This window comes from Mchenga conophoros, linkage group LG20 (genome assembly GCF_057382185.1).
Source record: "Mchenga conophoros isolate Kocher_MC1m ecotype Shallow Benthic linkage group LG20, M_conophoros_male_GT1.1, whole genome shotgun sequence".
In the NCBI taxonomy this organism is placed as follows: Eukaryota; Metazoa; Chordata; class Actinopteri; order Cichliformes; family Cichlidae; genus Mchenga; species Mchenga conophoros.
This window is the reverse complement of record NC_140545.1, coordinates 36,359,374-36,373,854: the sequence shown is the minus strand read 5'-3', so window position 1 is coordinate 36,373,854 and position 14,481 is coordinate 36,359,374. Positions and strand designations below refer to the sequence as shown.

Genomic DNA, 14,481 nt, shown 5'->3' with positions numbered 1-14,481 from the left:
CGCAGCGCTGTTTTCGGGATGTATTATCGTCATCTGCCGAACGCCTTTACTGCGACATTTTTGGATTAACGTGGATTCACGCTACTTGGACGCGAGATGGATGCCGTTTCTTCATAGTTTCTGAAGTACACGTAAGCGGAGTAAAGCGCACCGGATTTTTTTTCTTCCTCGCCAGCTGAGCTCACGCTGCAGACTTTGCTTCGTTCGTATGGTCTCTGCAAGTGGGAACTTTTCCACGGGACAAACCTCTATACCGCGTCAGGACTGGACAAGTTTGGTGTCCTCTGGAAAATCGCCGAACTGATGTAGTGAGTGTATTTAAAAAAAAGAAAAAAAGAAAAAAAGACCGCTGTCTATATTTCAAACTGATTTGCTATTGATTCTCACTGGCTTATCTGTCCTTATTGAAATGCTGTTTTAAGTGCATCTGACTTGAAAAGGTGTTGCTCATACTCAGTTACTCGTAAGTTTGGATCTATTTTACACCTAAATGCTTTTGATCCAGGGTGTTTGCTCCTTCCACCTCCACGTTTCAAAGTCAGATAAGACATGTGTAGCTAAACTTCAGAATTCACATGTTTCATATACTTTTGTGTGACCAGAACTGAAGTTGATTTCTGCTTAACTGCTACCTTGTATAGATTTGGGTCTTTGATAAGTGTGTATTATGGCTACTCATCCTGACTTGAATGACATGTGTGATGATATAGACTTTATGTTACACCCCAACCGACTTACTGCCAGACATAGTACTGCTGACCTTGGGCATAAAGTGCAAAGTCTGCAAGCAGAGGTTGATATGCTTCAGCAGTGTCTTCATGACTCTTTGGACCTCCAGAGGAATATTCTGGAGCAGTGGACTCAACAAAAACGACCAGTCCCAAAAGTGCCAGCTGCCCAGATTACTCACCCTTTTCCTCAGGCCTCCTCTACCCCATATGTGCCAGGCCTGCCAACCAGGGAAACGCAGCAATCTATCTCAGCACCTGGCCCCACGCAGCCCGCCAGAGCCTTGTCCCAATCCCACTCAGATTCACTGGAGCTAATTAATACAACCAGAGTCCTTGCTGCGGCATTGCACCAAGCTAAATTGGAGCCCAAGGTGTTCGCTAATGATGGCAGCCTTCACCCAGAAGAATGGCTGCAGTCTGTTGCTGCTTATAAAACCTCCTTAGACCTAACAGACGCCCAAATCCTCAGAGAGCTGCCACACTTCCTAGCTAAGGAACCAAGAAAGTGGTCTAATGTGCTCATTCCTCACGTATCTACATGGGCTAAGTTTTGTGAACTTTTCAGAACCGTCTTCTTGCCTGCTGACAACCAGGAGCAGATTTTGAGAGGCATCCTGGACTGTTTCCAGCACCCCGAAGAGCCTCTGCCAACGTTTGTTGCCCACATGCTCAGTGAATTTAGGAGACTGAGGAGCCCACCATCTGAACTGGAGCAAATTGAGCTCATCTGTAACCACGCAGTGGAGAAGTACAGAGTGGCACTGTTCGGAACGCCTGTAAAGTCAGTAATTGATCTAGTGCTGCGTGCCCACGAGCTGCATTCTGTTCTTGGCACTAACCTTTCACGGCCCTCCCGAGCTCAGCCGAAAAACAGAACTGAGGGAGGACCCCGCTGTTTCAAATGTGCCATGCCTGGTGTTACCTCTCGTACGTGCCCTAACTGTTCCACTGATTTTCAGGGAGCTCGACACTCTCCCAGGATGGCTCCGGAGCTTCCCCAAACGCTGTCTCCTGACCAACATCCAGTAACTCAGCCTGCGGATCCAGATGAAACTGGCGGGGTCAGGGAGACGAGAGCAACGGGCAGGAGGCCGGGAAACTTCAGGGGGGGGAGAGTGTTTCACAGGGGCAACCCTCCCCCCAACCAATAACTCAGCCCTCATCGTCTTTGTCAAATCAAAGTGTGCCACCAGTGCTCAATCACGTTGAAGATGGAACTTCGCAAGCATCGTGGAACACCCCTCTCAGAGTTAAAGTGAACTTTAATGGGGCGGCTCTGGATGCCACACTAGATACAGGGGCATCTCTTTCAGCAGTAAATGCAGACCTATTATCTGAGAGACACCGAAACCAGTCATTAGAGAATCCGTGGGATTCTCCTCCAATAAGACTGGCCAATGGCACCAACTGCAGTCCATTAGGAATAACCTGGCTGACCATTGGATTTATGGGCAAGCGAGTCTATCAGCGGTTTGTGATAGTGCAGGACCTGTCATCCCCCTTTGTTCTTGGGATGGACTTCATGACTCGCACTTCACTGACAATACATGTCCCAACAAGAACTGTAATTATGGATGATAATCCCCCATGTCTTGATGAACTCTGTGAAAATGGCTTTGTGGAAGCTGATCTTGAGTGTGGAACTATGACCCTGCAGAACACCCCGCAACTCCATGATAAGGCTGGAGAAGCTAACTTGGATTCTGAGGAACGGGAAGAACTGTTGGAGTTGTTAAATAGTTTTGGTGACCTGTTTGATGGCCACCTTGGTCGCACTTCTCTGGCAGAACATGTCATTGTAACTGGGGATGCAAAGCCTGTTAACTTACCACCATACCGCACCTCACCAGCTAAAAAGCAAATCATAGAAGAGCAAGTGGAAAAAATGCTACAGGATAACATCATCGAACCTGCATCAGGACCATGGGCAGCCCCCGTGGTCATTGTGAACAAACCCCCCCGCGAACCACGGTTCTGTGTTGACTTCCGTGGTCTGAATCAGCTGACCGTGAAGGATTCTTACCCACTCCCGCGAGTGGATGAATCACTGGACTTTCTGTCGAGAGGGAAGTTTCTCACAACACTAGACCTCGCTCGAGGTTACTGGCAGGTCCCCATTGCTGAAGAAGCTAAACCAAAGACTGCTTTTATCACGCACTGTGGCCTGTTTCAGTTCAGAGTCCTTCCTTTCGGCCTGTGTAACGCCCCTGCGACTTTTCAGCGGCTTATGAACAATGTCCTAGCTGGCCTGATTTATAAGTCCTGCGCGGTGTATCTAGATGACATTGTTGTCGCATCACCGACCTTTGAGCAACACCTGCTTGACTTAAAAGAGGTCCTTGGTAGGCTTCAGTCCGCTGGCCTCTCTTTAAAGCTGAGCAAATGCCAATTCTGCCTTTCAGAACTCACCTTCCTTGGTTATCGGGTTACGCCGGCTGGCATTCATCCTGACCCTGACAAGGTGAGAGCTGTGACTGACTTCAGAGTGCCGACCACAACAAAGCAGGTGCGACAGTTCCTTGGCCTGACTGGCTACTATCGCCGCTTTGTGCAGGACTATGCCCGCCATGCAGAGCCACTCTTCGCCCTCACTAAAAAGGACGTACAGTTTCACTGGGATGACAAGTGCCAGGCAGCTGTGGACTTTCTGAAACATTCAATAACCTCAGCGCCGGTCCTCAGGTTCCCAGATTTTTCGCGTCCATTCTTCATTCACACTGATGCATGCGATGCTGGTCTTGGGGCAGCATTAATGCAAAAAGATGAGGATGACAAAGACGTTGCTGTAGCATTTGCTAGCCGGGCTATGCACAAATCGGAAAAGCCCTACTCAACTCCAGAGAAGGAGTGTCTGGCCGTGATCTGGGCCTTGGAACATTTCCGACCCTATGTCGAAGGCTTGCACGTAACCATTTACACCGACCACAGCAGCCTCAAGTGGTTGATGTCTCGACCGAATCCCTCTGGCAGGCTTGCTCGGTGGTCTCTGCGCCTTCAAGACTTTGACTTCAGCATCATCCACAAACCTGGAGAACGTAATAAGGTGCCCGATGCCCTTTCCCGTAATCCTCTACCAGATGTGGATGCCCCCATTGATCTTCTCCCTCCCTATGCCGTGATTGGGAGCATGGACCTTCGTGCTCTACCTTCTGTGATTGTTTCGGACCGCCTGCATGTTCGTCAGCTGCAGCTTGAGGACCCAGTCACAGGCCCGTTGCTCAATCAACTGGAAACTGACCAACAAACGGGGGAGAATAATCAAGATCTGGAACAGTACGTTGTCCATGACAGTCTCCTCTATTTCCTCGACCCAAAGACAAAGTGTGGTCTCCACCCACTCAAGCAGCTTAAACTGTTTGCTCCTACTGCCCTCCGTGGTTATCTGCTCAAATATTACCATGATCATCCCACAGCTGGACACCTGGGCATTGCAAAAACGCTGGCACGCTTGCGTCTCAGATTCTTCTGGCCACACATGAACTCTGACGTGAAAAAGTATGTGGTCTCATGTTGTTTGTGTCAAACCACTAAGCCGAGTCAAAGAAAAACAGCAGGCCTTATGGTCCCTATCCAGCCACAAAGACCATGGGAGTACGCAGGGGTGGACTATGTTGGCCCACTGCCCCGCACACAAAGGGGGAATGCTTATATCCTTGTTTTTGTGGACTATTTCTCAAAATGGGTCGAGGTGAGTGCTGTGAGAGAAGCCACTGCTCAAGTTGCTGCGAACAAGTTCATTACTGACATTTTTGCCCGACATGGTTCTCCCTCACACCTTATTTCTGATAGGGGAACGCCTTTCGTCAGTGAACTCTTTGAGCATGTTTTGTTGACTCTTGGGACTGAACACAGACTAACAACTGCATACCATCCTCAAACGAATGCAACTGAGCGTGTAAATCGCACTTTGAAAACGGCCATTCGAGCCTATGTTGGGGATAAACACACCTCTTGGGACAAGTATCTTCCCCAGATCTGTTTTGCACTGCGCACTGCGCCTCACGAGAGCACAGGCCTGAGTCCGTCCATGATGCTGTATGGGCGAGAGTTGGACACGCCCTTGGACCTTGTCACTCAACCCTCCTGGGAGGGACTGAGCGACCCGGAAACGTCCCACTCAGATAACCTGAGAGCTTCGCTTCGGGATGCTCATGAACATGCTCGCTTGGTGCTCGGAGAGAGTCATGAAAGGCAAAAGCGCTACTATGATCTGAGACGTCGCACGGTTTCTTATGAAGTTGGGGACCTCGTCAGGGTAAAGTCACACCCAAAATCAGATGCGTCGTCCAACTTTTCTGCTAAGTTGGCCCCGCTTTACACGGGTCCCTACCGCATCTCCAAGAGGATGTCGGATGTGAATTACTCTCTCACCACAGTGGACACTGGGGAGAGAGTGGGAGTTTTTCATGTTGCGAACATGCAACCATTCCATACCTGGGACTCAGCTTTGTCTAGCCAGCGTGCGACGCTAAATGCTACAGCAGCTTTGGATCTCAGTGTCCCGGACAGCAGTTTGCCTCCTGCTCTTTCAGTCCCGGGCCGCATTGACTGTGACGCGGTTGACGCAACTCCCGCGGTCTGTAGCAACACCCCTGCTGAGACTGACTTTGACTGTGCTGACGCTGCCCCGCTTGTCGTGGACCAGAACTCTTTCCAAGAGACTGCTGATGTTGCTCTGGAGACAGAGGTTAACAGTTCACCTCCTGCTGCCGATGGGTGTGCTGTTAGAGGTTCTTATGACCTCAGACCAAGACGAGTTCCTAGGGTCACCGCTGACTGGTCGGTCAATAGGTGGACCAACCCTTTTCATACTGACAGATTTAACATAAAGTGACCTTGTTTGCTTTCTGATGTGTTTCATGTGGTCTACTGTTGTCACAGGACCGTTGTTTGAGTTTTCTACGATTCATGTTGGCACTGTTTTCATGTTGTGATGATATGTTCATGCTTACTGTTGCAATTTTTGGGGAAACGGTGGAAACGCAATGTAACAATAAGAGGGAATTTCATTCTGTCATCGTCCTGGCTATCCTAAGCTTATTTTCTTCCTTTGACATTTATTTGAATGGGCATTCACCATGTGGGACACTGTCATGTATGCCAGGTTGTCAATTTTGGACTGTACATTCCCCTATTTTGGTTTTAATGTCTTATCCTGCTGACCATGTATGGAGGCTGGTTAAGTTTGAACTGTGCCTTTGCTGTGTTCGGCTGGGGACAGCCTTTGTTTAACCGGGGGGGAATATGTAACAGCCGTTATGGTGTGGTGTCCCTTTAAGACACCCAAGTCGAGGGTTTATGGTGTCATCAGTGTGTGCCACTGCTCTCGCTCTCTCTCTCGCTCTGGGATTATGAGGACACGTGCCTTCACGCTCGTGCTTAACGAGGGACGGACTTATGTTTTCTTTTCCAGACCCTTTTTTTTGTTTTGTTTGCAACGCTTGGGTTGTATGAACGCTGGGCATTTTGTTGTTGAGCCGCAGCCGTTCAGCCGGGCTTTTATATGGTTGCTGAAGAATGCGTATTAAAGAACCACCGTGGATTACTGATACCAGTGTGGGTGTGTATCCTTCCGCCTAGCCTGCTAGGTGTTTTGCCGCCTCTTCTCAACCACACAACACAACCCAACGTTACACTCCTATGAGCAGCACTTTGGCAACAGTGGGAAGGAAAAACTCCCTTTTAACAGGAAGAAACCTCCGGCAGAACCAGGCTCAGGGAGGGGCGGGGCCATCTGCTGTGATTGGTTGGGGTGACAGAAGGAAGACAGGATAAAGACATGCTGTGGAAGAGAGACAGAGATTAATAACAGATATGATTCAATGCAGAGAGGTCTGTTAACACATAGTGAGTGAGAAAGGTGACTGGAAAGGAAAAACTCAATGCATCATGGGAATCCCCGGCAGCCTACGTCTATTGCAGCATAACTAAGTGAGGATTCAGGGTCACCTGGTCCAGCCCTAACTATATGCTTTAGCAAAAAGGAAAGTTTGAATCCAAACTGGAAGCTGGTTCCACAGAAGAGGGGCCTGAAAACTGAAGGCTCTGCTTCCCATTCTACTTTTAGAATAGAACAGAATAAACCCTTATTATGCCATGGATGAGAAATTTCGGTGTTACAGAGCTCTTACAGCAAAGGAAAATAAAATATAAAAGGAAGACACAGGGTGGTCCTATAAACATAAGCAACCAAAGTTCGTATATACCAGAGATGGCACGATACCACTTTTTAATGTCCGATTCCGATATCATAAATTTGGATATCTACGATACCGATATGAATCCAATATAGCGTATTTTGTAATCAATAAAACTGTTTTTTTATAAATATCTTGCTGCATTTTGTATAAGTTCACACTTAAGTTTAAAAAAACAAGAGACTGAAGCTATTCTGTTGTACCTGTATGCAAAAAATACACTGCACCCAAAACATCTTATAGTTCAGCAACACTGATCAATCTAATAAATTTAAACCTACACCATCCTCCCTATTCTGGTATTTTAAAGAGTACTTACCTACCTAACTAATAAGGTTGCCAACTCCCAGCAAAAATATTAGGGAACCACCCCCACCCGTAATCGATGTAATCAACTTTAATTTAATGCAAGTGTAAAACAAATGAACAGAAATCAATTATTTTTCTACAATATTTAAATAGATTCAACATCTTTCTTCAACAGAATTGCAGACTGCACAGATGGTACTATAGCTTACTAGGGTATATATTAGACTTATTAGTTACTATATACAGTAATGGATTTCTATACATTTCATCAGGTGACCACTTTTGTTGTAAGATTCAGATAATTATTTATTAAAAGTTTTTAAATGACATAACAAAGAAAAGTATTTCCTTGTGCCCCCCTCTCCCTGTTAATGCCCTACCTGCCCCCTGGCAACACTTTGGTAGACCCGCCCCTGCACAGTTACCAGCTGTCAGCTACATAAAAAAAAAGGATCCTGGTGTTATTAGTCTCTCAGAAACAGTTCATAACTTCAACTCATCCATGTCACCTAAAAGGTAAACCTGTTTCTCCATCACCTGTTCAGCTCTGATGATCCAGTAAGGACATCTCCTGGTTTCATCTTCATGTTTCCCTCTCACCACATAACCAAACCGACATCCTGACCAGCAGCTTTACAGCTGTGGCTCCAGCAAACATCAGCTGATACTAGAAATTTATATTAAATAAATCCTAACAACAGCTGATCAAGCTTAAACGTGCTGCTGTTGTTTATCTGCTGGTCTCCTCTTTCTAGCGCAAAGTGGGCGATAAACAAACAAGAAATATGGACTTGTGGCAGAAAAGCCGATCAGCTGATCACTGATCAGTTTCATGTTTGAAGTAATGCTGGGCTTACACTGTGCAATTTTTGGCCCATTTTGAGCCGATTTTTGAGTCGTGCGACCGTTTTGGCGATCGGCCCGATTTTGGCCTTCATCGTGCGTCGTGCATCGTGTAGTATACGTGGGGTAAGGAGAAGCGATTAACACCTCACGACCAGCTCCCGATCATCAATCGCTTGGTCATGAGGGTGTCACCGCAGTTTGTCACACTGCGCACGCGCAAACACAAATGTCAGTGAAAAAGATGGAGCAGCACGGCAGTGCAGTGTGTGATCTGGACACAAGCGATGGAGGCACAACTTGTAGAACTTTGGCTCATCCGAGCCTTTTCGATGTGGACTCACAAAATTATCACGACCACAGCAACCGTGAAAACAGTTGGATCGACACTGCTGCTCAATCACAGCTGCCTGATCATGTTTTTCATTAGCAATTTAGCAAAGTTGATGGTGGTGGTGTGTCTGTGTGAGTGAAAGACAGAGAGGGAGAGCGACAGATTTTCTGTTATAACCTTAATTTTATGGACGCACAGTGTGAGCACTCAGGTCGCATCAGAGCATCGGGTGGTATAGTGTGAGACCCTGCATCGTGACCTATGAACTTCTAACCCCTGCGAGTCAATTGTACAGTTTGAGCAGGAGCTGAATAACGTGACTGAAAAAAATCGCACAGTGTAAGCCCAGCATAATAAGAGGAGAGGGAGGGGGAGAGAATGAGAGAAGTAGATGCAACTGTGCAGCAAAGACAGAATAACTCCAGCTTTGTGTCTATTTTTTAACTCTAGCTGAAGTCCGGGACAAATCGCTTCCTTTTCACCTCAGTATGGAGTTCCAATGGCCAGTCCAGCTGTGGCTCAATATATCAGTTGTTAAGCTTAACGTGGAAATACTCTGCAAACATTCAGGGATGAACTTACACACTTGCTTTACTTCTCTGGGATAGTTTTCGCCGAGATGAAATGTCGCGGTTTGGAAGCATGTAGCGAGGCTCCAAATGCTCCGACAGACGCCGACAGGTCTCTCAGACAACAGCCGCTCTATCACGTGACACACACTGCGCCGAGCTGGGTTACGCCAAGTAGCGTTTTGAGAGGTGATTTTGTGATACTTCGGATTACATTTTTTATTTCTCTCCGATATCCGATCCAGTAATTTAGGTCAGTATCGGACCGATGCCGATACGTAACATCGGATCGGTCCATCTCTAGTTTCTAATAACATGATCAGACCGACTCTGTGGAAGAGTTAAAGATCTACGACATCAGTATGTGAAGTAAGTGTGACCTACACACACTTTCAGCAGCGAGCTTCCAGTACAAGTCTACGCTCAGAGGCCTGCTGTTACTGTAGGTTAGTACTTGCAGTTACTGCTCTTGCAGTACTGTACACTATACTATAACATTGCATAAATCTGGAGTGCATATGCTGTAAATACACTACTGGACATTGTGGACGTCCACAGTCACACTTCATGCATAATGCACTTTTTATATGTACGGACGTGTGCAGGTATATGTGTGTGTATATGTATAACAATGTATATTTAGTGTGTACGTGTGTGTACTTATAGATACTTGCAGATATTTGTTACTTACTTACTAATAGTGATGGTAGAATAGTTACATTTACATCTTGCATATTTCCAAAACCCTCTGTCATAGTCACATGTGTGCTACTGTTGTAAAAGTGTATTACTTATTTGGTATTTGTTTGTATTTTTCTTCTGCTATCTGTTCCTGAGCTGAGGTAACGCACAGATTTCCCCGCCATAGGATCAATACAGTCTTATCTTAATCTTACTTCACAAGTCTGTCTTTCTGAAAGACGCTGTGCAAAGTCCTACTGTTCTGTTGTAATGTGTTGTGGGGTCTTTCCCTCACAAAGCGCCTTGAGGCCATTGTTGTGTTTGCTGCTGTATAAATACAATTGAACTGAACAGAACTTCAAATTTCATGCAATGTGTGTTTTGGCAGCTGTGGCTACAACTGCAGTTGCCTCCACCAGTGTGTGAATGTGAGAGTGAATGAATAGTGGCATTGTAAAGCGCTTTGAGGGCCCCGAAAAGCGCTGTACAAATGCAATCCATTATCATTATTATTATTTGTACTATCAAACTATGAGTACTGTTAGAGAAGTACCACAAGTCAATGACCTTGGTGTCCTTAATGATAAAAAGCTCCTCTTCACATCCGACCGTTTCAACAGAGTCACATCAGAAATTAGTCAGATCCCTGTCACATTTAACTCACACCATCCAGTTGATACGTTTCATTATTTTAATATTGAAGGCAAATTTAAGAGTGAAGCAGGCGTAAGAATACAAGGGAAAAAGAAGAAAACATTTAAGACAATCAGTGTTAAATCAGTTTTACATTTAGAATCATTTATTTTCTGAAACGTCTTAAAGGCCAAGTGTATATGGACACCACAGACCACAACTTAACAGGTCTGGAAAGAATCTGATATAAAATCAGTATCTTCGTATTTTTGACCAGACGTTGCACAGGATGTTGAATGATCTTTTTCTTTTTGATTCATAATTGATTCATCGCACATTTTCTTCAGAGAACATAGACGCTGATGCTATTTGGATGTCAGCGATTTCCTCCATTCAGTGATCTGGAAAACCAACTGAAAGAAAATTTATGTCAGAGAGTTTCATTACTGAACCCCAACGTCTTAGGAAACAGGATCAGTGCTGAACCACCTAAAAGCACAGTGTGTAAGGGCAGATTCACATTTCTCTCTAACTGTTACATGAGCTAAATTTTTTGTTGTTATAAATGCTCTAATTAAAGAGAAGTCTGAGGCACTTACAGTGACAGCTATAAGCCATCTCCAGGTACTTGTAGGTGCCAAAACACGGGTCTCCAAACACAGAGCTGCTCACTTTGACAGTACAGTTGCTTTTCCCGTTACAGCTGCAGATTCAGGTAAAGGTGAGTTGAAATATGTTGTGTGAGAAGACAAAAGGCTGAAGGAAGAGAGTCTGCATCTTTACCTGTCAGCTAAATTGCTTATGGGCTTTGAGCATTGGACATTTTGGAGCTGAGAGGCTGGAAGATTCAAAGAGCATGTGGTCGAGTCACGGCGCCCGTAATCAGCTCCGTGGATGAGTAAAACCTGTCCTTCACCTGAAGAAGAGCAAACGTTAACCTCATTTGTATTTTTACCGCATGAATCCAAAGACTCACAAAGAAGGAGGAACTGTGCTCTCACCGCACTGAAGGTTTGCCAGCGAATCGTCACAAGTTACACTGTGGACTGACAGAGAAATAAAGCACATTAGAGACATGCACATTCACAAATTTGAATACACTGAATATTAGTTTCTAATCACAGTTGTAATGTACTTGCTGGGAAGCAGGTGTAGGTGGTGTCCAAGTATTTGTAAATGCCGGAGCACGGATCAGAAGTACGGAAGGAGTTTGTACTTATTTCACACACCTTCTTGCCATCACACCTGCAGGGAGACAAAGAGGAGCTCTCGTCTTTTCAGGTGAGTTAAAGTGATCGATTCATCCATGATTCCTCAGACTTGTTTACCTGCTCTTGACGTCTTTCAGAGTGTCTATCTGGAAACACTGTGTATTTGCAAGCTGATCTGCAGGAATGCCATCACTGCAGATTTCTGCATCTGTCCGCCCGTACATAGCTGCCTGCACGATGATCACTCCATTATCTGTTACACAGAGAACGATGACGTTCAAACGGAGGGAATCACAAGGAATGCATAAGGTGTGCAGCACAAGAGAAACAAACTGAGGCTTTTTATGTTTTCAATAATCAGAAAATGTCCTCCTGTAGTTCTGTGGTGTTACAGGAAGTCTGAAAGGTCACATCAGTCACAAGCATAAACTGTAGTTTCACTGAATAAAGCACAAAAAGAACCTAAACCTTAACAGGTTTTTTTGCTCCTCGGGTGAGACTGAGCTCAGTTTCTCATAAACACAGAGTCAGACTTCTATTTACAACCTGAGGAGTCGCCCCCTGCAGGACATTAGAAAGAATGCACATTACATCAGAACTTCACTTTTGAGTGAGAGCTAGGAGCTATAAAAAACATTTTTATGTTACCACAGCTCAGGCGTTGCACATTGTCAAGGCTGTCACAGGTGATCACCCTCGCTGTGGACATGAAGGTCGGCGGGAATGGGCCCATAGGTCCACTCTGGCCCAGAGGTCCACCTGGGCCCAGAGGTCCACTCTGGCCCGTAGGTCCACCTGGGCCCATAGGTCCACTCTGGCCCAGAGGTCCACCTGGGCCCATAGGTCCACTCTGGCCCGTAGGTCCACCTGGGCCCATAGGTCCACCTGGGGCCATAGGTCCACCTGGGCCCATAGGTCCACCTGGGCCCATAGGTCCACCTGGGCCCGTAGGTCCACCTGGGGCCAAAAAGCCTGAAATGAAAAATGTAAAAAGTCCATAATTAGTGAGTCTTGGATAAATTTATTATGCTACAGCAGGGTCATCATAAACAAACATGAATGGATTTGAAATATAGAAAACACAGGACAAGTGGGAAATAATCCCAGTCGACTTAATGTCACCTTCATTATATGTATTTGTATTTTGTAACACTCCTCTGAACCGGCTGAGGAAGGATTTCCTCCACATCAGTCGCTGATGGTCTGTCACCCAGCAATTTTGTGTTATTTTGTGTTGTAGCTATGCCCGTGCTTTCGTCTCCCCTCTCTGTTCCCACGTGTCTGTCCTTGCGTTCTGTCTCTCCCCAGTCTGGCATGTGTCTCATGTCTGTGTGCACACGTTGTCAAGTCTGTGTTGTCATGTCTACGTTCCATTATGCTTCCTGTTTTACTTTGAAGGGGTCGATGTTTCCATGTTCAGTTTTACTTCCCCTGTGGCGTCATGTTCATTTGTGTCAGCTGTGTCTCTCCAGGTGTTTCCACTTCCTTCATTGCCCTTCGGTCTTCTTCGGTTCAGTGTCGGATCATCTGTTTACCTTGTGTCACGTCGCATCATAGAGTTTTTCTTCAACTGCTCAGGTTCATGTTTGGTTTATTTCATGGGTGCGTTTTGCATGTCCCCGTTCAGCGTTATTGTTATATCTTCACTCCGGGTTACTAGTATAACAATGATACTCGGACCACGACGTAACTTGCGGTATTTATTATAACGGAGCAACTTAACATGGAGCTAGCCCGAGCAACAGCCGAAAAGCATCATTTCCCCTAATGCATCGGGGCAAGCCCACTACGGATCCTGTTATAACCCAAAATACACAACATCTCCTCCCCTCTTACAAAGGATGTACTATGAAATAAACAGGTGATCTACTCACAAACTTCAGTCTTCACTGGCACATGACAGTAATAGCCTCACAAACATTTCACCTCTTATTAACTGTAAGGTTACAACACCAACTCTTTTAATTGCTATCTTGGGGAGTGAGGGTGGACTACCTCAACCTCCCCCATGACCCATGGGGATTATTCTGCCCCGTTCATTTGGGTCAGGTGCCATCTAATAACTCAGACGAACAGGAGGCCGCCGCTCTCTATTGGGGTATCGGCGGTCTGTGGTAACGTCAGTCTGTGTGCTCTCTTGTGGAGCCTTTGTTCCTGACACCGAAGATGTCTCAGTCTCTCTTACAGTCTCCTTTACAGGTGGAACCACTGTTCCTGATGTGGTGGAGTTCTCTACTTGTGTGTGTGAAGGGGCTGACGAGTCGATGAGTGCATTTTCAAGATCTCCGCAAGACCCTTCTGCAGACACTGGTGCGGACCGGAGTAGCTGATCCACGTGTCTTCTCCAGACTCCATCGGCCACCTGAACTGTATATGAAACTGGACCAGTTTGAGCAATGACAGTTGCAGGAACCCACTTGTGTACTCCTCGGTAGTTCCTGGCCTGCACTGACTCGCCGGTGCTGAAGACTCTGCCCTTGACCTTTTGACCCCTGTACATGATTTGTTTCTCTTGTTGTTTTTGTACAGCGTCCTTCACAGTTGAGGGTTTCAAAAGATCAAAGGTAGTGCGCAGATCTCTTTTGAACATTGCGTTGGCAGGAGATGTCCTTGTGGTCGCATGTGGACTATTCCGGTAGTTAAGCAGAAACTTGTGCAGTCTCTGATGCAGTGTTCCTTGGCCTTGTGATGTTTTCAGTGCATGTTTCATTGTCTGAACAAACCTTTCTGCAAGACCATTCGTTGCAGGATGGTATGGAGCTGACGTAATGTGCTGCACTCCATTAGCCTGTAGGAAAGCCTCCATTTCCTGTGAAACCAGTTGAGGTCCATTGTCAGAGACTATCTGAGTAGGAGATCCAAACCTACTGCACATTTCTCCTAGAGCTTCTATGGTCTTTTCAGTGGTGGCTGATTTCATGATGGTCACTTCAGGCCATTTACTGTGTGCATCAACAGCTACAAGAAACATTT

General features: G+C 46.0%; 1 protein-coding gene across 1 annotated transcript in view; it reads right to left on the bottom strand.

Annotated features, from left to right (window-relative positions):
* LOC146551355 (rhamnose-binding lectin-like) overlaps nt 1-14,481 on the bottom strand; it is a 28,577-nt gene that overhangs the window by 1,487 nt on the left and 12,609 nt on the right. Inside the window, exons 9-11 of the mRNA XM_085261028.1 lie at nt 11,299-11,343; nt 11,081-11,213; nt 10,897-11,000 (exon numbers count right to left, since the gene is read on the bottom strand). Coding sequence (XP_085117154.1) covers nt 10,897-11,000; nt 11,081-11,213; nt 11,299-11,343 — 282 coding nt within the window. The remainder of the gene's footprint in view (nt 1-10,896; nt 11,001-11,080; nt 11,214-11,298; nt 11,344-14,481) is intronic.